General features: G+C 33.4%; 1 protein-coding gene across 2 annotated transcripts in view; it reads right to left on the bottom strand.

Moving 5' to 3' along the window:
* Positions 1-224: 224 nt before the first annotated feature.
* Positions 225-25,787, bottom strand: part of EFCAB11 (EF-hand calcium binding domain 11) — a 160,189-nt gene continuing 134,626 nt past the window's right edge. The window contains exon 6 of one of the 2 annotated variants that reach the window (XM_031952366.1): positions 225-1,081. In XM_031952366.1, the coding sequence (XP_031808226.1) occupies positions 1,000-1,081 (82 nt within the window). In that variant the 3' untranslated portion in view covers positions 225-999. The remainder of the gene's footprint in view (positions 1,082-25,787) is intronic. The other variant, XM_031952367.1, reaches the window with a different exon arrangement.

Genomic DNA, 25,787 nt, shown 5'->3' with positions numbered 1-25,787 from the left:
CTATTTCCACAATTATCATACTGCACAAGAAAAATCAGATCAAAAAGAAAAAAAAATTGAAAAAAAAGTGCACGCAAATAACAACAACAAAAAAGATGAAAATACTGTTGTGTTCCTCCCACAATCCTCTCTCTATCTATCACATGTCTATTGGAACTGGCCTGAATCACCTCACTGTTGAAAAAGGCTGTGTTCATAGCAGTTGATCATCACATAATCTTGTTGCTGTGTACAACGTTCTCTTGGTTCTACTCACTTCACTTAGCTTCAGTTTATGCAAGTCTTTCCAGGCCTTGTAAATATCTTTCTTATATATATTTACAAATGTATACCAGGGAAATGAAATTCCATGACATCTTTCTCTTCCATAGTGTTCCCTATCATACATTATCTATTCTAGCAACTATCAAACTGATGAGAATAGAAACTATACTCAGTTTTTATCATAAAGGCTTAAAAGTAACTTCTTTCTCTCAGTTTAACTGATTTGCCCTTCAATAACCTCTTCCTTCAAATTCTCTTTACATTAATGTTTTTAATCAGCCTTTCCAAATGGAATTACAGTTTGGACATTTCACTTTTTAATATATTCTCCTTTAAAATTACTGGCCAGGTAATAGACTATCCTTTTATCAGTAATAATCTACATGTGATTATCCACTAGAATTCTGAGACGCTTAAATTTTTATCATATCATATTCCAACTTCCTCTAATGTATTATTAGCAAAGAGACTAAACCATTATAAAAGCTAAAAGTCACATTAAAAACTAGAATCAAGAAAGAGTCTAATCACAGGGAGTGCATAATTAAAGTGATATTATTTGTAAATTGGAATGATTCAAAATGAAAACATACTGAATTACATATTTATAATCTATTAAGAACAGGATAAATTTTACAAGAGTCTTGAAAGCAGTTCTTTAAAACACTGGATATTGTGTTGATTCTGAATTAAATCCCTTGCCTTCTGGAATTTGGCATAAGCAGATCCCAATATTTATGCTTCATTTTGACCATAGTTCATTGCATATTCAAAGTCTTTAAAGCTGACATGTCCATCTGAATCCTGATCCACTTCCCTGGAGGAAAAAAAAAAAAGAAAGATTAAAATTGCTGATTAAAAAACTATGCTTCAGGACCCATATGAGAGTATTTTTCTTTCATTTGCAAATCTACATGGGTCTTAGGATCAAAGGATTTAAAGCACTGTCTGGCCAACCCTTCCAGATTTTAGAGAAAAGGAAACTGAAGGCCACGAGAAACTGTTCCCTAAATTTCACTTCTCATCTCTGATGGCCTATGCTGTATAAAACTATATATTCCCTTACCACTTCTGCCTTACAAACGTGAGCTTCCTTGAAGACTTGCTTCATGGGCTACCACCTAAGAAAAGGCTTCCCTGATGTTCCTAGCTGTTAGTATTCTTTTCCTCCTCAAATTATCTAGTATTTTTTACTTCTCAATGAACATGTTGTATCTCTAAGACCATTAGGATGTAAGTTGCTTGAAGACAGGGGCAATTGTTTTTTGTATGATTTTTATAACTAGTCGTTAGCATAAAGGCTTACACACATTTAATAAATTCTCATTTTATCCTCACAATAATCCTGGGAGGTGGGTGTTCTCCTTATCCCTATTTTATAGGTAGGGAAACTGAGGCACAAAGTGGTTAATAAAAGCTTGAATTGGCTAGTTTAAGTGGCTTGTCCAAGGTCCTTTCTACTAGACCCAAAGTTCTTTCTACTACACTACATTGCCTCTTCCTTTGTCCTGTGAGCCACTGTGAAGCAAGGGTTATGCTTTTTTTCTTTGTATCTGCAGTACCCACATAGCTAGAGGCATTGAATGCTATTTTATAAATTTATCTACCCTCCATATAAGGTATAAAAATATCACTGAATTAATTCTAAAAGTTACATACAAAGTCATTCTCACTATTTTTAAGGTGTACTTCATATTTACTTATTTTATATAGAATTGCATACATTCTGTGACATATCTATAAAATAATAATATTAATACTGGTCTGGCATTTATAGGGCTTTATTAATATTATCTCATTTTTTTACTCATAAGAGGAGATAGGTGATACTATAAGCTCTATTTTACAGTTGAGGATACAGAGAGAAACAGATGTTAAGTGATGACACAATTAGTGTCTAGGGTTGGATTTGAACTCAGGTTCTCCTGAATCTAGTATTCTACTTATTTGCCACCCATTCACCTAATGAAAAATAAAGCCTCACAAGTACATTTTAGGCATTCCAAAAACAAACAACCCCCCCCCAATAATCTCCTAATTAGTACATGACAATACTTATGTGGAGAGCCTCTGTTTCAAAAGCCATCACAATATAGAAATATTAGCAGAAATTTGGTAAAACAACAACAGTAATAAAAATTCCAAACAACTCCAAAACCAAAAATCAAAAACCTTTCCTGATGAATCCAGTTAAATATATAAAAATAAAGTCACTTCTTATGGAAATCCTCCTTTTTTCCCTCCAAGTACCAGGTGTTCAAGAGTCACCAATAAGAGACCTTCCCTTATCTCCCTCCCCCAGAAAGAGGGATTTCTCTCTATCCCCAAAACCCAATCTTTTTCTAGCTCCTCACCTGTCTTATACAGGTTTTTTTTAGCTTTTCTAATTTCTCTAATACTCTGCACAATCTGCTTGTGGGCAGGAAGCACCTGATTTTTTCACTTTTGTATCGTATAGAGTTCTGCATAGAAGAGGTACTGGTTGGCGTTTCACAGAATCTCGAGTTGGAAGTGAATTAAAAAATTAGTCATTTGGACGAATTTGTCCCTAAATGGGAATCTGATCTACAAAATCTCTGTCAAAGGAATTCAATCTGTGCTTAAAGATTTTCAGAGAGGCAGCTAATCCCAGTTTGGGACATCTCAAATTGCTAGGAAGTTTTTTTGTTTTTTTGTTTTTTTTGCTGTACCAATAGTTTAGGGTGTGTGTGTGTGTGTGTGTGTGTGGTCAGGACAAAGACCTGAGCCCTTGTAGGACATTAAGGATAAAAATGGGAGATGGGATGTAGAAACAACACATTGAATCTTCAGTTTATAACTATAAACAACAAATATGTCCTTCTGTGACTACTAATAACATCCGTAGTAATATAATTGAAAGGATGTCTAATGACCAGTTGTCAAACATCTCCTCTGAATTATTAAAACCTCATGTATCTTATTAATAATTTATATTCAAAACAAACAATAAAACAAAATTAAAATAAAAATTGCTTTAAGGTTTGCAAGGTACTTTATAAATATCCTATTTTATCTTTACAACAATCCTTGGAAATGGATTTTTTTTAACCTTCATTTGACAGGAAGGGAAATGAAGGCACAGAAATTAAGTTACATTTCCTGGATCACACACCTTTAAATAAGTGTCTCAGAATATATTTAAACCTGGGTCTCTCTTGATTTCAAGTCTAGCACTTTATCCCTGAAATATAAGATTAGTACATCAAAAAAAACCCTTTAATCTAAAGACTAACTGATGTTACAAAGACCATTAATGTTGAATTACCTGAAAGGCAAGCTTATAAAATATCAAGTTCTAGAATAAACTTTCTGAAATATTTCTTACAAAACTGTCCAAGTCTGTAATGGTGCAAGATGGTATGGTGGTTTTGAAGTACAGAAAATCCCTTCTTTTCTGTCTTAGACTAAACTCCAGTCGCAATAAGTTGGTCTCTATAGATTGATGTTACTTATTTGGGGAAATATACACAAGTATTTCATATTATGCAGAACTGAAAGCAGAATGATAAATCTCTTACTGGCTATTTAGTAATGATTGGTATCACACATCTGCCTATGAAATACAAATTGCCCCTCTCATTAAATTATGCAATTGAAGACCCCCAAAATTGCTGAGATATTCTTTCTTAAGGAAGTAGACTAGATAAATAGTACCTTTCCTTTCCTCAATTGGCATATTTGAACTATACATCTTATAGTGTGGTTTAAATGAATAATCAACAAAAGTGACATTGAAAATAAGCAGGTTCTGATAATTTTTGGTTTATTCATTTACTGAGATAAGAAAACAGTACTTACTTGATCTCAAAAAATTCACTTTCAGTTATTCTTCAACCATAATACTATATTGCTTGCTTAACTTGTTTTCTTTGCTGGCATCTCACTGCCATAATATTTACACGATATTAAGTAATATAACCAAGTAGTTTTACAATGGAGAATAGGATTTAGAGATTATTTTTAATTTACAGATCAATACCCATGTTATCCAAATAATGCACAAAATAGACTGCACTGCCGAATATATGGAATTTTGGAATGTAGAAGGGTAAGACAGTTAATGTCTTATGACTTTTTCCCCCTCATCATATCACAGTGAACAAGGCTGGTAGTCAAGAGGAAAATGAAGCAAAAGTATGAGTTTCATAGCTGTAATTTTAAAAGAGAAGATATATTATTACTTTTTCTTACTGCAGAAACTGCATTATTCTGAAGGAATATTCCATTGCACCAACACACAAATCATTCATGTGAGAGGATAACAGATGGATCATGTGGGTAAAATTTTGCAGTGATTTGGAGAGAGAAATAAAATACTGTTAGGAAGGCAGGAGGTGGAACATAAAGCTTCATTGTTTTTTTCCACAGGAGTCTATGCTGACAAGTGTTTCCTCTTGTTCCAATTGTATTCTCAAAAAAAAAAATCGCTTCCAAAAATTTCACGACACCATGCTGAGCCATTTCATAAATTGTAAATGTCTCCTATTGAGAATGATAATTACAGAAGAGTTTGATGAAGTTTGTCTAGTCACTTATTGAATTCCAGATAGGTATAGAAGCCTGTATTTGGAATTGTGAAAAGACTGAAGCTTTTGTCTTGAGAAAGCAGCTACAGAACATAATGGATAGAGGCAGGAAATATTAGAATCAGGAAGACCTGAATTTGCAACCTAGGGCAGGTACCCCTAAGTTCTATGACTCCAAGTAAATCACTTTCAGCCTTAATCTCTTAAAATGGAAGGAAGGAAAACTTATGGTGTACAAAGCACCACACTAAACAAATTTACAAATTTTATCTCACTTGAGCCTAATAATGACTCTTGGAGCAAGGCACTATTATTAATTCCCTATTTTACACTTGAGGAAACTGAAATAGATAGGGATAAAATCACTTGCCTACAGTTACACACCTAGTAGTTTCTGAGGCTAGATTCCAGCTCAAGAGGTCCTAATTTTAGGCCTGGAACTCCAGTGAGTCAGCTGTCTCCAAACTGGAATAACAATAACTATTATTATAACAACAAAAGCATCTACCTGTCAGGATTGTTATGAGTATCAAATGAGATAATATTTATAAAGGCATAGGGCCTGGCATATGACTGGTGCTTAATAAATGCCTATTCTAACCATCTATCCATCCATCCATTCATTCATTATCCATTTTTGAGGTAATATATGTTAGATTCTTTACAAACGGTTGAAGTACTATATAAAATGGCTTAAGAACATCAATAAAATGAAATCATTCAACTCATCAACTAAAGGTCATCTATCCTAATCCCTCTCATTTTATAGAGGAGGAAGCCAAAGACCCAAGCAATTAAAATGACATTTTGTCTAAGGTTACATGCTTTATACTATACTACAGTCTTTTTCATCCCCAATCTCTCCTATCCCTAAATCCCAAAATTACTCAAAGCAAGGTACACAAGTGCTGTAGGAATTTGGAGTGAATGAGGTTAACAGTAGTTAGATGGGATTCATTTTTTTTTAAAGAAAAAAAAAGAGGGGAGCCTTCTTGGAGGTAGATTTTGTGCCAATTTTTGAAGGACAATATAGGCTATAATATCTAGTGCTTAGATAGAACTTCACATATATTAACTTATTTGATCCTCACAACAATCTTGGAAGGTGAATGCTTTTATGATTCCCATTTTATGGATGAGGAGTTGAGGGTGAGAGGGTAAATATCTTTCCCGGGGTAGCATAGTTAGTAAATATCTGTGGCTGAATTTAAACTCAAGTTTTACTGACTCTATGTCCCTATTCTATCCCCTTGGGCCACCTTACTGTCTAAAATAGAGAATTCATTTAGCACTTTGTGGTTTGCAAAAAGCTTTAAATAAGTTACCACATTTGATCTTTTGTAACAACCCTATCAGGTAGGTGTCATTATTATCTCCCTTTTACAGATGAGAAAACTGAGGTTGGGAGAGCTTAAGCAACTTGCCTCAAGTCACACACTAATAAGGTTCTGAGGCAGCACTTGAGAGATCAGGTATTTCTCATTCCAGAAAGTCTAAGCATTTTATCAAGTGCCCAGAGCTAGACATGGATTTGCACTGTGCACAGAGATCATTCCCAAATGCCTTGTGGAATAAACTTTTCTGGTCCTCCTCAATTTTAGTGCCTTCCCTCTGTTGATTATTTTAAATTTATTTAAGAGGACCTGAGAGGTAGCTAGGTGGTATAGTGGATAGACCACTGGGCTTCAGACCAGGAAACTCATAAACTACGGCTTCAGACACTCATTAGCTGTATGACCTCTGGCAAGTCTGTTTATCTCTGTTTCCTCATCTGTAAAAGAAGCTGGAGAAGGAAGTGGCAAACTTCTCTTGTTATCTTTGCCAAGAAAAACCTCAGAATAGGGTCACAGAGAGTTGGAAATGACTGAAAAACAAAAGTAGTTAATAGACCTGATTTCAAATTCTGCCTCTCATACTTATTAGATGTGTGACAATGTGTAAGTCACTTAATCTTTCTCTAAGGATCTTCCTCTATAAAATGGGGATAATAACACCTAGTGTAAATACCTCACAGGATTATGACTGGTACCAAATGAAATGAAGTCTATAAAGTGTTTTGCAACACCCTGAAACACTATGTAAAAGTTAGTTGTCATAATTACCTAGGTGCTACTTGGATCAAAATATAAATTGATTATATGAACCCAATCCTTGAGGAATACATGTAACCAGCCTGCAAGTTTGCTAAGCACACGCACAGTGTAATTCAGTGTAATACTTCAATGAGTTTGTTCTCTCATTTCTGTAGATACTCCCTCTATTGGTATAAATCCCTACTTCTTAAAACTGTGGGTTGTAACTTCCTATGGAGTCTCATAACTGAGTGGAAGTCATGCAAAATTATAATTTATTATCAGTAAATAACTTATTTGCATACCTATTTCATAAACCTATATAATTGGGAGCACATCAAAATTTTTCGGGCAAAAAGAGGTTATGAGTAGAAAAAGTTTGAGAAATCCTGGTATAGATTACAACCTTTTCATACCTCTCACACTTTCCAACTTTTGTCTTCCATGGATACTCTGCAACAGATCCACTAAAGGTTTTAGAAACTTCCAACTAATTTTTTTTCTGTTTATTTATTTATTTTTTACAATTAGCACCTAAAAGAAGGAAAGGGGAGGAAATAAGCCTTTATAAGGTGCTTATCAGGTGCTTTACAAATATTTCATTTAATTCTTACATAACATTGAACAGGAAAGGGGGTAATATATTATTATCATTCCCATTTTACATATGAGGAAACTGAGGCATATGAAGATTTTTTTTGTGACTTGCCCAGGGTTACATTGCCATTGAGTATCTGAGGCCATATTTGAATTGAGATCTTCCTGAAGAAAATGGCAACCATTCAAATATCTTTACTTGATAAACCCCAATGAGAATCCCAAAAGTGGTCACAAAGAGTTAGATACAACTGAAAAACAACTTCTTAACCTTATGCCTAGTGCTTTTTCCACTCTGCCATCTACTGATTCTCACTCATGTTGCATGAATGGCTCACCTCCATGAAATTATAAAACCTCAGAACTGGAAAGGACTTCAGATGCTGTTTAATCTGCTTCCCCTACCCCCATTCTACTAGCACTCTCAAATAGTCATTGGGCCCTTGCTCAAACAACTTCTGTAATAGAGACCTCATTAAGCATCCAATTTCATATTGACAAATAATATAGCACGAACCAAATATAAAAGTTCTTAAGTGATATAAAAAAGAAATGATCAGAGTGGTTTTCAGGAAAGGGAAACATGAATTGAGTTTTTTGAGATATTGGTGGCAACTGATGGAAAGTTTTGAACATTAAGTTTAGATTAGATTTGAAAATGAAGGCAACTTAGAACCAATATAAATAGCTAAGTGAATGTGAACTGCATTTATAATACAGTCCAAGAAGCATTTCCTCCAATGCAGCTATTGGTATTCTATCAATTTCTCATACACATTAACTCATTTCAGAACTTTCATTTCAAAGTGCTTATCAAAGATGATAGAGAGAACTTAAAATAGATCCATTTCCAATTCATTCTGCTAGATTCTGACAGTTGTGAAATCTATTAAAATACTAATATTTAATGTTTTCTAATTCATTGTATTAAAAACTATGTATAAAAAGTCTTTATCACCAACATAAATCTAGAGATGTGTTCTAATTTTAGTCTGATTTCACTAAGAAGAAATATACTCTTTCCTTTCCCTATAAAGTATTAACTTATAAGTATGAATTATAGAGATAATTCTGTAAATCCGTGTTATACTGTGTAAATCTTTTGTTAAGCCAGTACATTTTGCTTTTCTAACATAGTCTGAAGGAAACACTAATTGATAAAGAAATCACAACAGGGTCATTTTATTGAATAAGTAACTTCTTGCATGGAAAATTTCCATACAAAAACAGAAAGAAAAAATGCTAATGAATTGTCCTGATTTCTTGGAAAATAAACTTCCTTGTATGTGATTATTCTGAAAGCATGTGATAGTAACTTAGCAATACCTAAATTGTTCAGATAATTTAAAAGCAAACTAGCTTTTTCTTACATCACTGAAAAACTGTGGGGAGGGAATATTTTTCCTTTTCTGAAGTTTTCAGATATTTAGGCTTATGCTTCAGGTTTCATGCCATGCCTATGTAACAACTAAAGTAAAACTGAAGATTGTGGAAATTTGTTGGACAGGGATAGATGAAACTTACATTTATTAAAATAATTCAGATAAGAAAGTTTAGATAAACAAAACAAACTTCTAATTATTTTTGGAGTATTCCAGTCAATATATATGCTTTGGCTGAATTATGTAAGAAATTCAATTTCAATTTATTTTTTTCTCCATTACATGCAAACATTTTTAACATTATTTTAAAATTTTGCATTCCAAATTTTCTCCTCCTTTCCCTCTCCTTGAGAAGGCAAACAATTTAATATAGATTATACATATACACTCATGTATAGCATTTCCATATTAGCCATATTGCAAAAGAAAATGCAGATCCAAAAACAATAATAATAAAAGTAAGAAAGTATACTCATCTGCATTCAGAGTTCTTTCTTTGGAAATGAACATCACTTTTCATCATAAATCCTTCAGAATTGTCTTGGATCTTTGTATTGCTGAGAATTGCTAGAATATTCACTGCTGATCATTGTACAATGTTGCTGTTAACCTGTATATACTACATTTTACTTTATTTTTATTTTTTTTTACATGACCAAAACGTTATTTTGCTGTACAAAAAGAATCGGACTCTGAAATATTGTACAATTAGCTTGTGAAGGAAATCAAAAATGCAGGTGTGCATAAATATAGGGATTGGGAATTCAATGTAATGGTTTTTAGTCATCTCCCAGAGTTCTTTTTCTGGGCATAGCTGGTTCGCTCCATTGGAAATGATTTGCTTGATCTCGTTGCTGAGGATGGCCTGGTCCATCAGAACTGGTCATCATATAGTATTGTTGTTGAAGTATATATACATTTTACTTTATATCAGTTCATGTGAGTCATCTCAGGTTTTCCTGAAACCATCATGCTCATCATTTCTTGCAGCATGATAGTATTACAATATTCCATTCTATTTCTTACTCAGCCAGTTCCCAATTGATGTGCATTTCCTTGATTTCCAATTCTTTGCCACCACAAAAGGTTTTACTATAAATATTTTTGTACAAATAGGTCCTTTTCCTTTGATCTCTTTGGGATATAGACCTAGTAATGGTATTTCTGGGTCTTATGGTATGTGCAGTTTGGTAGCTCTTTGAGAATAGTTACAAATTGCTCTCCAGAATAGTTGGAACATTTCATAACTCCACCAGTATTGTATTATTTTTCCTATTTTTCCACACTCCTCAACAATTGTCATTTTTTCCTGTCATATTAGACAATGAGATGATACCTCTGAATTGTTTTAATTTAAATTTCTCCATTAGTGATTTAGAACATTTATGTAATACAATTCTTTGTGCATTTGAGAAATGAGGCCGTAAAAAAATTGCTATAATTTTTATCACCAGTTTCTTGCTTTCCTTCAAATATTGGCTATATGAATTTTATTTGTGCAATTCATTTTAAATTTAATATAAAATGATACATTTTATATCATTTAATGCTTTCTCTTTTGTTTGTTCATAAATTCTTCTATTATCTATAAATCTGATAGGTAAAGTTTCCCATGCTTCCCTAATTTGCTTATAGTATTATCCTTTATAGCTAAATCATGTGTTCATTTTGACCTTATTTTAATATATGGTGTAAGATGTTGGTTTAAACCTAGTGTTTCCCAAACTGCATTTCAGTGATCCCAGTAATTTTTGTCAAAGTGATTTTTTTTGGCACAAATCTTAGATCTTTTGATTTGTCAAACACTAGATTTCTATGTAATTTATTACTATGTATTCTGTACCTAATTTATTCTACTGATACACTACTCTATTTCTCAGCCAGTACTAGATTGTTTTGATGATTACCACTTTGTAATACAGTTTGAGATCTGGTACTGCTAAGCCACTTTCCTTCACATTTTTTTTTCATTTATTTGTTTGATATTCTTGAACCTTTGTTCTTCCAGATGAATTTTGCTATTATTTTTTCCTAGCCCTATAAACAATTTTTGGTAATCTTATTGGTATGGTCCTGAATATATAAACTAATTTGGGCAGAATTGTCATTTTTATTATACTGGCTTGGTTTACCCATGAGCAATTATATTTCTCCAATTGTTTAGATTTGCTTTTACTAGTAAGAAAAGTGTTTTATAATTGTGTTCATATTGTTCTTGTGTTTATCTTGGCAGGTAGACTTCCAAGTATTTTAAATTGTCTGCAGTTATTTTAGATATAATTTCTCTGTCTCTTCCTGCTGGACTTTATTGGTAATAAAGAGATTTGTGTGGATTTATTTTATATTCTGAAACTGAAGTGACTCTTAACACCTAGTCACATCCACATTCTGGATGCAGAGGAGCCAACATTAGAGATTTTCAGATAGTATGTGTGGTTCATGGTATGTATTGATAGATATATCTAGGTATCTCACTGACTGTTGAGGTTATTTTCAAACAATAAATTTACCAACATTTTTTATTCTGTGATGCCATGACAACCACACAAGTTGACACTATTTGACAGCTTCACCTGGAACATGAAGAGCTAAAATCCAATGGTGAGGCAGACGTGTATATTAGGAAAATTTTCTTGGAGATGGTGAAGGAGTAAAAAATGGCAGGGAGACTTTTTTCTCATTGTCCTCCCCCCCCCCCATTTTCTGACTGTCAGAGGAAATATTTAAACTTAAGTCAACATAGTCATTGCATTAGAGCCAAAGCTGTCGTACTGACCGAACAGTGAGAGAAAAAATTACACTTCTTGAAAGGAGCCCCTGCAGGGGATGAAATGACCTGCCAATTGAAGATGTAAGGATGACAGTTTCTCCAACAAGCTGCCTTCTCCTCTGATTAACCAGCTCTAGTCTAGCCCTTTCTTCTTGTACTGCCTCCTTCTTTGTTGATGAGAAACTCCTGCAGGGTTCCCCAGTAATCTAGTTGGTAATGTGTATATTAATTTCTCTCCTTTAAAGACACCAGTGTTAAGAAAAACTACTCACACACTCAATAAACACAAGAAAGATCTGTAGACTATTTCTGTTCCTTTTTACGTGACTATATGACTTACAATTTTACTTGACTTGTAGTAGAAAGTTTATTTTGAGAGATGAAGCTCTCAAGGAGGCATTTAAATTGTCATCAGCATAGCATGTCACATCATACTATCATTCAGGTATAAAGGATTTTTACCATTTGGAAGAGGCTGGAGTGTTCTACTTGGAAATTTATTTTTAAAGCAGATTTTAAATTAAATATTGCTTTCAAAAAGAATCTTGAAGTGTTAGTTTTAAGGAAACAGAAATGTCAGAGTTAACAAGGATAAGAATAGGAGTATTCTTCCTTCTTCCTCTCTTTTCAAAATACCCTATTTCATTTATTCTATCAATAGCAAATACTACGATTAGACTGAATTTCTCTGAGGAAGAGACTATCTATTCCACACCATATATACATATGTATGTATATATATATATATACACATATATATATATATATACACACATATATATATATATACACAGCACATTTTTTGCTTGAAAACATTTATCTACTGTTTCTTTAAGATATGCTTTGAGGTTTGTTTGTTTTTTTTTTTTTTTTAATCATGTAACTTTCTACCTCATGTTCTTCCAGAATTTTATCTTATTATTTGTACACCTATTTTACTTAGCTAGACTAGACTGAAGCCTCTTGAAGGCAGGGAAGATGATTCATGTATTTTTGATGATGTCTTGTCAATAGGTTCTTAACAAAGGTGTATCTAGCTGTACATTTACCGTTCCTGATTGCTAGAGAAATAGAAACCCCCTGACAAGTGATTAATGTAAAAATGATTCAATAATTTAATCTAACAGTTAAAGAGAGAAAAGTGAAAAATGTTTTATTTAACAGACATGAGGAATTTAAGAAAGAGAGCACCAACATGGAATTATGCCTATTCAATAAGCATTTTGTTAGACACAATTAAGTGTTTTCTATGTGCTGTGTCATCCTATCTATTCTGTGGCATCAGAAGACAATGAAAGTCTGGATAAATAGATAAATAAATAAGGAGATAATGAAAAATAACACTATTTTGGCCTCTAGTTTCTGTTCATTCATCATCAAACACTACCAGAATCAAATATGGGCTAGATGTATTGTCTTATCATATTATATCTTCAGTTGCACTCCTTGATACAGGGATTAGTAAGTAGAAAAATAATAAAAATTCAGGCAACTTTAATAAGAAATCAAATGCCATAATAATCAGTCACTGAAAAATCAAGAGAGGACTTGTCAAAATTTGAACTCTGTGATCTGTCCTTTGTGTCTGAAAATAGTTAAAATGCAATTTTGGATTTTATCCAATAAAATGGTAGTGTAACCCCGGTGCCAACCATTCAGGGGCTGGTTTTAGGAACAGTAATCTATATTCATGTTTTGAAAGGGCTTATTGCTATCGCTGACAAAGCAATTCAAGCTTTTATCTTACTAAGTCATATAAATTTTCTTTCTTGTATATATCTGACAAGTCTGAAGAAATAGTCTTGTCCAGACTTTGCTATAAGATGATCAAGATAATCTAGTTTTATATGATGATTTTGAACCCATCTTGAAATAACTTGAATGTTACATTTCTAGTTTACTCTCTTCTCCATTTCTTACTGCAACATCCCTATCTGCTTTCCTCTAAATCAAACTTGTTTAACTCTAAAGATATTATTTAAGGAGGCAATATGGCTAAGTAAAAACTACCAGACTTGAGAGTTAGTAAAGATCCAAATACTGATCCTGGTGTGACCATTAACTAGTTACTTGACCTTTGGTATTTCATCCCTCCAGACTTTGGTTTCCTCATATGCAAAATGAAAAATTTGGATTAGGTGATCTTTTTGGTCCCTTTCAGTTTCAACATTCTCAGATTCTAAAGATCTTCATTATCCCCATCATTAACATGAATAAAGCATTCTAAAATACTTCCATTAGTTGAGTTACTCTTTAAAATGTAGTTCAAGTCTTGACCCAAAAAGATAATTGTAAAGAACTATAAACATATTTAAACATAAATGGGAGAAATAGTTCTGCCTTCAACTCTGTGATCACTAAATGGAGATAAAGCCATTTCTATTTCAAATATATAATCACTTCAACAGAGATATCTAGCATCATCTTGAACTTGATTATGAGATAAAAGAAATGGGACAGAGATGGTAATCATTTAATTCCTTAAGAACTGCTATTCTGAAGAGCTTTTCACTCTATGCTCAATAGATTTCTAGCAGGTTATGATCCGGCTAGAAAGAAAGCATAATGATGAGGAAAATTATGTTTTTTCAATAACACAGGCTTTTACAGTACCAAGTCCTTCCACAAAGGAGGCAATAAAACGAACTCTGACCACTTTAACAGATGGTGTAATGGCTGAGCTCACAGATGCAGCCTTTTTGAAAATACCAAGTTCATATCCTTTGACTGAGGGTTCAGGAACAAGCTGAACTTCCAAACATAATGTAGGAGAGATTATGTGTGGCCATACAAGCAAACTGAGTGTTCCTTGGGTTCACAAGCTTGGAAAGATGGACTGGAATAATGAGATTTAATGAGTTTCACTTTGCTAATGCAACAAATAGAGGAAGAGTTGAAATGTAAACTGCAAGTATAAAACCATTTCCAATACCCTGCTCATAAAAAGAGACCAATTATCCTGTGTGGTAGCAAAGTAGATGGAAAAGTATACTTTCTTGAGTTTAGAAAATAACTGGAGACACAGTTGTTTCCCATTGTATATTTAACATGGAATATTTCTTCAAGAACATAATTTTTTTAATAAAAACCTAAAACTACATAATTCCAATTAAATAAATTAGGTTAAAGAAAGGTGAAAAATTAAGATTTTGAAAGATTTTTTTTCTCTATTACATTTCAGGCCAAAATGTTTTGATTACTATCAAATACTCAAATAAATCCATAGTCTCATGATTCATGAATTCTCTATAGCAATCCAGATCACCACCGTCCATGTCTACCTTCTGTGAAGTGTTCTCAATCATGTTCTTCTAAGTTGGAGCTCCATTCAACATGCTGAAGGAATTTCTAGCCTTTTTTTTTGATACCACAATGGTATCAGGGGAGTCTCTGACACTCCTTGTTATCTCTCACTTTTGATATGTGACTAGACCATCTTCTTCATATATATATATATATATATATATATATATATATATATAACATTTCCTGATGACACCCATTACTTCAGTTCTTTGGAGTTCTTATTTGGTTATATGTTTCAGCCTGCTTATTTCTACTATGCACCTTTCCATTGCCTTCTGTGATACTCATCTTTAGTTCCTTAGAGAAATAATAATAGCTAAGTCTACTGTCTTTAAACAAAACTTGACTACCATTAAGAAATAAATTTTACTCTTACATATCTGCATATCATTTCCTTCCATTCATCTACCCATTTCTTCAAACATTTTCTGGTGGGCTTCTCACCCAATAGGAACAACAGGTGGAAAGGAATGCACTACCATTTCTCCCCTTGGCTGATCCTTTGGAATTTAAATATTGATACATAAATCATTAGTCACTACGGCTTGAATCTTTTCCCAACTGATGTGTAACTAAAAGGCTTTGGGTATGGCTTAATTAAAATAAAGCTTCAATTAGAGTCCAGCAGTTGTTTTTAAAGCTTTTTATCACTTCTTTTGAAACTTTGGATGTTCTAAGGGCTTGTTTTCATGGTTATAATAATTGATCTGATTCTTTCCTTTCTCCTCTTTTTTTCTTCCCTCTTTCCCTCCATTCCTTCCTTCCTGGGGCAGTGGGATGTATGGTGTTCTTACTATCCATATGATCTAAACTCTTATCTTGGCTTGGTCACTTATAAGTTGTGTAACCTTAGTGAATCAAAGGATAGATTCAAAGGATGTTATAGCTGGAAGGGACCAGAAAGATTATCTAGTCCAATAATCTCTATCTAAGAATATTGAAATGAAGACATAAAAGAGATTATGTCACTTGTCCAGTGTTATGGGACAGAACTCTGAACTTGAAGCAACGGATTCTTACAAGATAATAAGTCAGTGGAATTGATAGAGACAATAGTTATCTAATTTAATATGGTGCTTAACAGTTCTCTATAGTTCTACAAGATTTACATCTTTGATAAGAGAACATATAAGCTTGGACAAACTCAGCCAGAATCAGAATTAGGGAAGACAGAGACCGTGGTGGCAGGCTCTCCTCCTTCATTTCTTCACTGAAACCAAGATCCAGAAGGCTTCCAGAAAAACTAGCCAAACCCCAAGTGAAGGAGATAGGATTTTGAAAGAGATAATAAAGGATTTGGACTTTAAATCCCTGGCTACTCATGTGGTGATTACTGAATTGAAATGAAGGCTGATTACAGAGACCCCAAGAAAACCTCAACAGAAAACATTACATTTTAAAGAAGAATTATTACAGTCCAGGCCACACAAAGAGCAGGGCCAGATTTCAAATCCTGCTCTTCTCAAGCCATACTTAATCTACCATCTATTTCCTTATTTGTAAAACGAAGCTAATTAGAATTACTGAATTTTCATAAAGACTAAATGTGATAACATATGCAAAATACTATGTAAACCATGAAGTGATAACCAAATATAAGTTATTTAACAGTAATGTTTTTTTTTTTTATTTAATAGCCTTTTATTTACAGGATATATACATGGGTAACTTTACAGCATTAACAATTGCCAAACCTCTTGTTCCAATTTTTCACCTCTTACCCCCCCACCCCCTCCCCTAAATGGCAGGATGACCAGTAGTAACAGTAATGTTTTAGTAAATCTAGCTCGATCTGACTTATCCTAAATTTATTAGTTATGGAAAAAATACTAAAGTTAAATATTTTAAGTATTAAATTAATTTTTTGGAGTAGCTAATATAGTATTCTTATATACTGACTTTTTCCTCCATTAAACTTTGTATTCCATTAGTAAAAATAAGTTTTGGCATCATCTATTCTTCATTTATGATCATCACCAAACTAACAGGAAATTTGGCATCAGTTCAACAAAGATGTATTCATTTAATTATTTATGTTTCAGTTTATAATATATTCCTAGTATTTACAACCTGTGGGCCTATGAATAACAATATAAAATAGTTTTTATAATGAATCATACTTTATAAAGAAAAAAATTCCAACTATTATCCAAAATGTCTTTTTAATAATGTCCAAGAAAGCTCAGACAACTATAAAGTAATATGATGAGAATAGTTATAAAAGTGCAATAGCAGTTGGAAAAAACTAAGACTGAGAGGAGATCAGAGTACAATTTTTAAAATAATGACAGTCTAAATGGTGTGATCATGGACATGTCTGTTAAGTTCTAGAATACTATAAATTACAGGCCATCAAAGTTTAAAGAAGGTGGTTTTGGAACCTGAGCCCTATGCCCACAACTATTTTACTTTACATAATAGTAGAAAATGTGGAACTAATATTACCTCAAAGGGAAAAAACAGTCTGAGAATGGAATCTGTCTCAAGAAAGACTCTAACAGGGGTCCTCAAACTTTTAAAATAGGGGGCCAGTTCCCTGTCCCTCAGACTGTTGGAGGGCCGGACTATAGTAAAAACAAAAACTTTGTTTTGTGGACCTTTAAATAAAGAAACTTCATTGCCCTGGGTGAGGGGGATAATCGTCCTCAGCTGCCACATCTGGCCTGCTGGCCGTAGTTTGAGGCTAGGAGCTTGATGGTGATCCTGGCCAAGTCACTTAACCCCACTTGGCTCAGCAAAAAAAAAAAAAAAAAAAATCTATAAATTTGGATGTTTGCTTTCTCTTTATATAAATTTCTATAATTTGTTTTTGTTTTTGTCTTATTGACATAGTTTGGTTTTCTAGAATTGTGTCAAATATCATTGAGAAGATAGAATATCCTTCATTTAGCCTTCCTTTACCTTTTCATTTAGTAGAAAAGTTATAGTGCCGATAATTACTGACTTTTGGTTTGAGATACTTAAATATATGCATATTAAGTTAAAATTAAATAGACACATTAAAGAAAAAGGTTTTTCATACTTTTGCTTCTTAGAATATTTAAAAAACAGTGCTGTACTTTGTCAATGCATTTATTGGTAATGCATTTATTTGTAATGTTGAACTATTCTTTCATTCAAGGTACACATTGAACCAAATGATAACAATGATAACCAACATTTACATAATGCTTACTATTTGCCAGGCATTGTGTTAAGCACTTTACAATTATTATTTCATTTGAACCTCACAACAACCCTGGGAAGTAGGCGTTACTATTATCCTCATTTAATAAATGAGGAAACTGAAGCAAGTACAAGTTACAAGGCTTACCTGCTCAGAAGGGTCTGAGGCCAAATTTGAATTTAGGTCTTCCTAAGCCCAATACTCTATCCACTGTGCTATCTAGTCCATTTGAATATATTGCTATAGTCTCTTTGTTAAGAGTTTATTAAAAATTTAGCATTAATATACATGAATGAGATTTGTCCCCTTCAATTTCTTTTGCTTCACAGCATTTATTATTGAAGTCCCTAGCTTGTTTGCTCATTTAATCTAAATTTTTTCTCTTCTCTATGCTCCCTTCTCTCTTCTGACACTGATGCCATCTTGGTGTACACCCTTACCACTTACCACCTCATGCCTACTGCAAGTGGTTGATCTCCCTGACACAAGTTCCTCCCATCCTTCACTTAACTGCCAAAGTGATCTTCCTAAATGGCAGGTCTGACCATGTCATACATATTATTCAATAAATTTCATAAATTGCCTATTAACTACAAGATTGAATAAAAAAAATTCAGGTTAGCTTTTAAAGTCTTGCACAACATGACTCATTTCTACCTCTCCAGTGTTCTTATACTTGAGTCTTTATGAAGAGTGCTATGATTGATCCATATGGACTTGATTGTTCCTTGAACATAATATTTCATTACCCAGCTCTGTGGCTTTGAGGATTCTATATCCTACACATCTTTCAAATAGCTCTGTGACCATGGAGATATAATGTGATACTGAAAGTTGTCTACAAACATCTATTCCTTATGTTTCCATCAAGGATACTTTTAAGAGGTGCAAAAATAGTTCTTATATTTTATAGAGAAGAGAAAGTAATCAGGTATATCAGTCAGTATTTGCTGATGTTTTTTATTCTGTCATTTTTCTCTTTCAGTTTAGAAGCACTACTTGTGATCTTTTTCATTATTTTGGAATTTTCTCCTTGAAATATCTTGAAAACTCCCAGATTCTTAAATGCTTAAAAAATTGTGTGACCATAGAAAGATTTTTTTTCTCTTTGTATTTGGCCAGATTCAGCTGTTTTTCTCAATTTTATATATCTGAAGTGAAGAGCTAAAGTCTAAATATGATGGTATGATGGTCCTATTGTCATTGATAATATAGGTCTAGATATTCTGTTTTACTTTGTGTTATTGTTTTACTGTGTGTCGTGTTATTTTATGTTTTATTCCTTCAAGTTTAAAGTACAGATAATTTGAGGAAGTAGATGAGATGGCTTTTGCTTTAGTCTGAATGTTGGTTTGTATTGCTGAATGATAGCTTAGGAAATGGAAGGGTCTTAAGAAGTTATTTAAATGAACCTGTTCATTTTACTGATGAGGAAAACAGATCAAAAGAGTTTAAATGACTTGAATAATGTCACATAGTAAGTGGCAAAACTGAGATTAAAATCCAATTCTTCTGAATTTAAATGTTTTTTCTCCAAATGCAAATGAATAGCTTTTCATTGTTAAGTGAAGTTATATAACTTCTTGTAGTTTTCTGTCACACTCATTCATAATGCTTTACCATAATTTTGTATGCTAAATTAGTTCTGTGCCTGGCTGCTATGTTTTTCTTGCTTAAGGCAGTTTGATTAAGGTCATTTCTGAGACTTTTTGACCTCTTCACAGGGCTAATTATCTTGTATAGAATAAAACAGTGGCAACATACTGGGTAGAGTCTTTGGGTAAAAGATGGACAAAGAGAAATAGAAGTGATACTATTATGAAAGCATACTACATACTGCCAGGACAGAAGAAGGAAATAGATGAGAAGTTTAAGAAACATGTAAAATGCCTGACCCAGAGGCATGATAATTATAGGTATTAGAACATCTAAAGCAGAGTACTTAATAAATTTCTACCTTGCTTTAATGATAATTTCGTTTTTTAGAAGGTGGACAAAATGACAGAAAACTATTATTTTAGAGTTAATTCTAAACATTAAAAAGAAATTGCTGAAGTAGAAATAATGAAAACATTATATCTCAATTATTATTCCAATTTAGAATTTGTGGTAAAGTAGAGGGGAAGGATATACAAAAATAGTCTGATAGGTGCCTTATGTTTTAGGGAGAATAGATTTTAGAAGGTTCAAAGAAGGGATAGGTAAGGGCCTATAAACTAAAGGGCTCTTAAGGAAGTTAAACCAGAGAAGATGGGGAACGTTCAAGAATGTAATTTTAAGACAAACGGGAACAATTCCAAAGGGAATTCTAAACAATTCCAAAACAATTCCATTGTCCTGATGACTTCAGATTGCTAGGTCCAAAATCCTGAAAGAAATGTTGGAAGTAACAGTTGTCATTGACCTCAGAAAGATTATAAAGAATGGAAAAGATAACACAGTACTGGAGAAGGACCAACATGGTCCCAATTTGTTATACAGGGAAGAGGGTATATAATATGCGCAATATTGTTTAGTGAACTTCACTTTATTTTATGGCATAATTATGTGGTCTGTGAATATCTTGAAAGAGAAGAAGTGACTGAGAAGTGGCAGACCAAGCTTATTTCCTTTTTTTAAAATAAGGTTTCTGAACTAAAAAGAGTGGGAGAATGCTATTGGTAGAGTTTACCTTGGTTGATGTTATTTAATCAATAGTGTTTGACTCTTCATGACCTCATGGAATAAAGCAGTCCAAACTCTTCTATTTTCCTATCTCCAGAAGTCTGTACAAGTTCTTGTTTGTTTCTTCCATGAAATTATCTATCCTTTTCATCTTTTTCCATTTTTTCCTTCTGCCTTCAATCTTTCCCAATATAAAAGTCTTTTCCAGTGAGTCCTGTTTTCTTATTAAGTTGTTTAAGTATTCAGGCTTCAGCTTCCGTACATGCTCTCCCAGTGAAAAGTTTGAATTAATTTTTTTAAGTATTTACTGATTTTATCTCCTTGCTGTACAAAGAATTTTCAAAAGTCTTCTCTAGCACCACAATTCAAAAGCATCAATTTTACAGAACTTAGTTTTCCTTATAATTCAATTCTCACAGCCATACATTGCTACTGGAAAAATGAAAGGTTTGACTACACTTTTATAGGCAAGGTGATATCGCTGCTTTTTAGTATATTGTTCCCATAGTTTTTCTTCCAAGAAGCAAACATTTTTTAATTTCACGGCTGCAGTCATCATCTGTAATGATCTTTGAATCACAAAATATAAAATTCAGCACTGTTTCCATTTCCACCAGAAAGTGATGGGAGCAGTTGCCAAGATCTTAAGTTTTTTTTTTTTTTTTGATGTTAAGCTTTAAACCAGATTTTACATTCTCCTCTTTCACCCTCATCCAGAAGCTTCTTAATTCATTTTTTTTTTTACCATCAGAGTGGTATCATCTAACATATCTGTTGATATTTCTCCTGGGAATCTTAATTCAGACTTTTTATTTGTCCAGCCTAGCATTTTGGAGGATGTATACATGTTAAATACAAATTAAATAAATAAAGTGACAATATACAGCCTTGTTATACCCCTTTACTGATCTTAAACTGACCAATTGCTTTATTTGGTTCTAACTGTTGCTTTTTTACCCAAACATGGGTTCCTCAGGAGACAAGTAAGATGATTTCGAGCTTCCCTCTCTTTAAGGACTTAGCACATGTTGTTGTGATCCATACTGTCAAGGGTTTTAAATGTAGTTAAAGAAGCAGATGTTTTTCTGGAATTCCCTTGCTTTCTACGTAATCCAACAAATGCTGGCAATTTGGTTTCTAGTTCCTCTGCTTCTCTGAAAATCAAGTCTGCTCTTCTGGAAATTCTTGGTTCATATATTGCTGAAGCCCAGTTTGCAGAGTCTTAACTTGAAGGCATGTAAAATGAGCATAATTCTTTGGTCATCTGAACATTCTTTGGCATTACCCTTCTTTAGAAGTGGTTATAAATGGATCTTTCCTAATCCAGTGGTTAGTACTGAGTTTCCAATTTTGCTGGATTGAGTTCAGCACTTTAATACCATCATCTTTTAGCATTTTAAATAGTTCAGCAAGAATTCTCATCTTCATCAGCCTTGTTTTTTGACTTCATTCTTTAGAATGTCATACTTATTTTTTCATGAAACTTTTCCTTGATAGCTCTAATTTTCTTGAAGAGATGTCTTATTTTTTTCCATTCTATTGTTTTCTTCTATTTCTTTGCATAGCTCATTGAAGAAACCTCTTTGCTTTTCTTTACAATTCTGTAACTAGCTGAGCCATCTCCTCCAGCAGACCACCTTTTGTCAGAACTCTCCACTATAATAACTGTCTGTCTTGGGTAACCCTGGATGGCAAGACCTTCCACCACAACAAAGCAATGATCCAGAAGGAGATGGCTTACCTAGATTTCTACAAAGTACTGGGTGAATTCCTAGCAAACAGAATGTAGGCAGAGTTGTTTCACGGGTTGATTGTTGTCCTTCATTCTCAAAGAGGACCAAATGACATCACTACGTTAGAAGCAAGTTTCAGAGTGTCTGACTATGACTAATCAGATTGATACGAGCTCAGAATGCTCTACTACAGATTGGGCACAAACAGTATAGACAGTACTGGGGTCTAACTTTGCACATCTCATGTTTCTTTTGACATACTTCAATTCTTTGCTCATAGAGACCAGCCCCTTCTTTGATGAGGGCCTGCCACGCTAGGCGGTCCTGTGCTAATAACACTCATGTTATGCAATCAATTCTAAAGTTCTTAAGAGAACTGCTTTTTTTGACCACTACATGGCTGCTTGCTCTGTGTGAGTTCTCCATAAAACAGTCTTTTAGGCAAGGGTACCTTTGGCATTCAAATGAGGCGAAACAAGGCTGGCAAATGAAGCCCAGCTAACTAAAGTTTGAGCTGGAGACACATTTTTTTTTCTCCAATGGTCATAGTGAAAAGGAGCACCATGAAGCTAGTATAGGTTTTGCAGTCAAAATTAATCTAATCAATAAAATTGTTATACCTACCAAAATAAGTGAATAATAGGCTCATGACAATGAGATTGCAACTTGCAGGAAAATGCCACGTCATCACCACCAGAGACTATGTGCTCTCTCAATGATCATCCTTTGAAGGTTAAGAATTTCAAGGGAATTAATGAAAAAAATGCCAATGAAGATGGCCTAGCTGTATCAGATCTAAAATTATATTATAAAGCAGCAGTCATCAAAACCATTTTGGTATTGGCTAAGAAATAGAGTTGATTAGTGGAATAGGTTAGGTTCACAGAACAAAAGAGTCAATCTAGTGTTTGACAAACCCAAAGACCTCAGGTTTTGGGATAACAATTCACTATTTGACAAAAACTGCTGGGAAAATTGAAAACTAGTATGGCAGGAACTAGGCATTGACCCACATCTAACATCCTATACCAAGATAAGATGGAAATGGGTTTGTGATTTAGACATAAAGAGGGATATTATAAGCCAATTAGAAGAACATAAAAGATAATTTACCTCTCAGATCTGTGGAGAAGAAAGGAAGTTGTGGCCAAGGTAGAAATGGAGTTGATTACTGAACATAAAATAGATAATTTTGATTATATTAAGTTTAAAAAGTTTTTGTGCAAACAAAATTAATGCAGACAAGATTAGAAGGGAAACAAACTAGGAAAACATTTTTATATTTAAGGGTTTTGATAAAGATCTCATTTCTAAAATATATAGAGAATTGACTCAAATGTATAAAAATTCAAGCCATTCTCTAATTGATAAATGGTCAAAGGATATGGACAGGCAATTTTCAGATGAAGAAATTGAAACCATTTTTAGAGCATCTATGAAAAGATGCTCTAAATCACTATTGATAAGGGAAATACAAATTAAGACTACTCTGAGGTACCACTATGCACTTCTCAGATTGGCTAAGATGACAGAAGGTAATGGTGAATGTTGGAGGGGATATGGGAAAACTGGGACACTAATACATTGTTGGTGGAACTGTGAACTGATTTAACCATTCTGGAGAGCAATTTGGAACACAAACCAAAGGACTATAAAACTGTGCATACCCTTTGATCCAGCAGTATCTCTACTGGGCCTGTATCCCAAAAAGATCTTAAAGGAGGGAAAGGGAATGTACAAAAATGTTTGTGGCAGCCCTTTTTGTAGTGGCAAGGAACTGGAAACTGAATGGATGCCCATCAGCTGGAAAATGGCTGGGTAAATTGTAGTATACAAATGTAATGGAATATTATTGTTCTGTAAGAAGTGATCAGCAGGATGATTTTAGACAGGGTGGGAGAGACTTACATGAACTGATGCTAAGTGAAATGAGCAGAATCAGGAGATCATTGTACATGCAACAGAAGATTATACGATGATCAATTCTGATGGATGTGGCTCTCTTCAACAGTGAGGTAATTCAGGCCAGTTCCAATGATCTTGTGATGAAGAGAGCCAACTACACCCAGAGAGAGGACTGTGGGAACTGAGTGTGGATCACAACATAGCATTTTCATTCTTTCTGCTGTTTGCTTGCATTTTGTTATCTTTCTCAACTTTTTCCCTTTTTGATATAATTTTTTTTTGGTACAGCAAGATAATTGTAAAAATATGTATATTGGATTTAACATATTTAACATGTTTAACATATATTGGTATACTTGCCATCTAAGGGAGGGGTAGGTGAAAGGTGGAAATTTTGAAACATAAGGTTCTGTAAGGGTCAATGTTGAAAAATTAAATGTTGAAATGTTGAAAAAAAAAGAAAAACATGCATATGTTTTGAAAACAAAAAGCTTTAACAAAAAAAAAAGAAAGGAAAAAATGATCATCCTTTGATCACTTAGATATTATATTGGGGAATGGCTCTTAGTCTTACATAGTTGTATCAGTTCCCTAAATGTATTATATACTAAATTTTATTTAGTATATAATCATTATATAATTATTAGAAATCCTTATTAGAATCCTTATTCTAATAATCCTTACTAAAAAATCCTTATTTCTAATTCTTATTAGAAATATTTGGTAAAAAGATCTCTTTCCCTCTTAGTTGACATTTTTTCCTCTAATCTTAACTACTGTTTTATAAATACAAAAATGTTCATGTAACCAAAATTATTTGCTTTATATATTTATGACTTTTTCTATCCTTTGGCTAAGAATTCTCCAGTCACTCACAATTATACATCCATTTCCCTCCATTAAAAAATATTACGTGACTATATGGGTAAATTATTTTTTAACTTTTGTTATACAGTATGATTATGTCTAAAGCTATCATTTTTTTATTTTTTGGCTAAGCTGGTTTCTAGGTTTTTTGGTTTAATGAGCTTAATATGGGTCACCATGGTTATGATTCAGCTCCTCCACTAGTGTTTTAACTTGTTGCTTAAAAATTGGATATTAAGAGTATGAGGAGTCAAATGAATGTTTCTAGATGGTTTGCAAAATGAATGTTATTATTTATGCCCCCTTTCCTACTAATTTTTACCACAATTTACTTCAGGAGTAAAAAGGGAACTACAGAGGACAAGGACTATTTTGTAATTTTGTCTGGTTTCCAGGTTGTTGTGGTCAAATAATTGGTTAGTTTTGTAGCAATGAGCATTTCTTTACTTTGGCTGGTCCTCTAATTAAAGATAATTTGTCACTGGGTCCTAACTATAGTCATTTTTGACTAAGG

Source organism: Sarcophilus harrisii, chromosome 2 (assembly GCF_902635505.1).
Source record: "Sarcophilus harrisii chromosome 2, mSarHar1.11, whole genome shotgun sequence".
NCBI lineage: Eukaryota > Metazoa > Chordata > Mammalia > Dasyuromorphia > Dasyuridae > Sarcophilus > Sarcophilus harrisii.
This window is presented reverse-complemented; position numbering and strand designations above follow the sequence as displayed.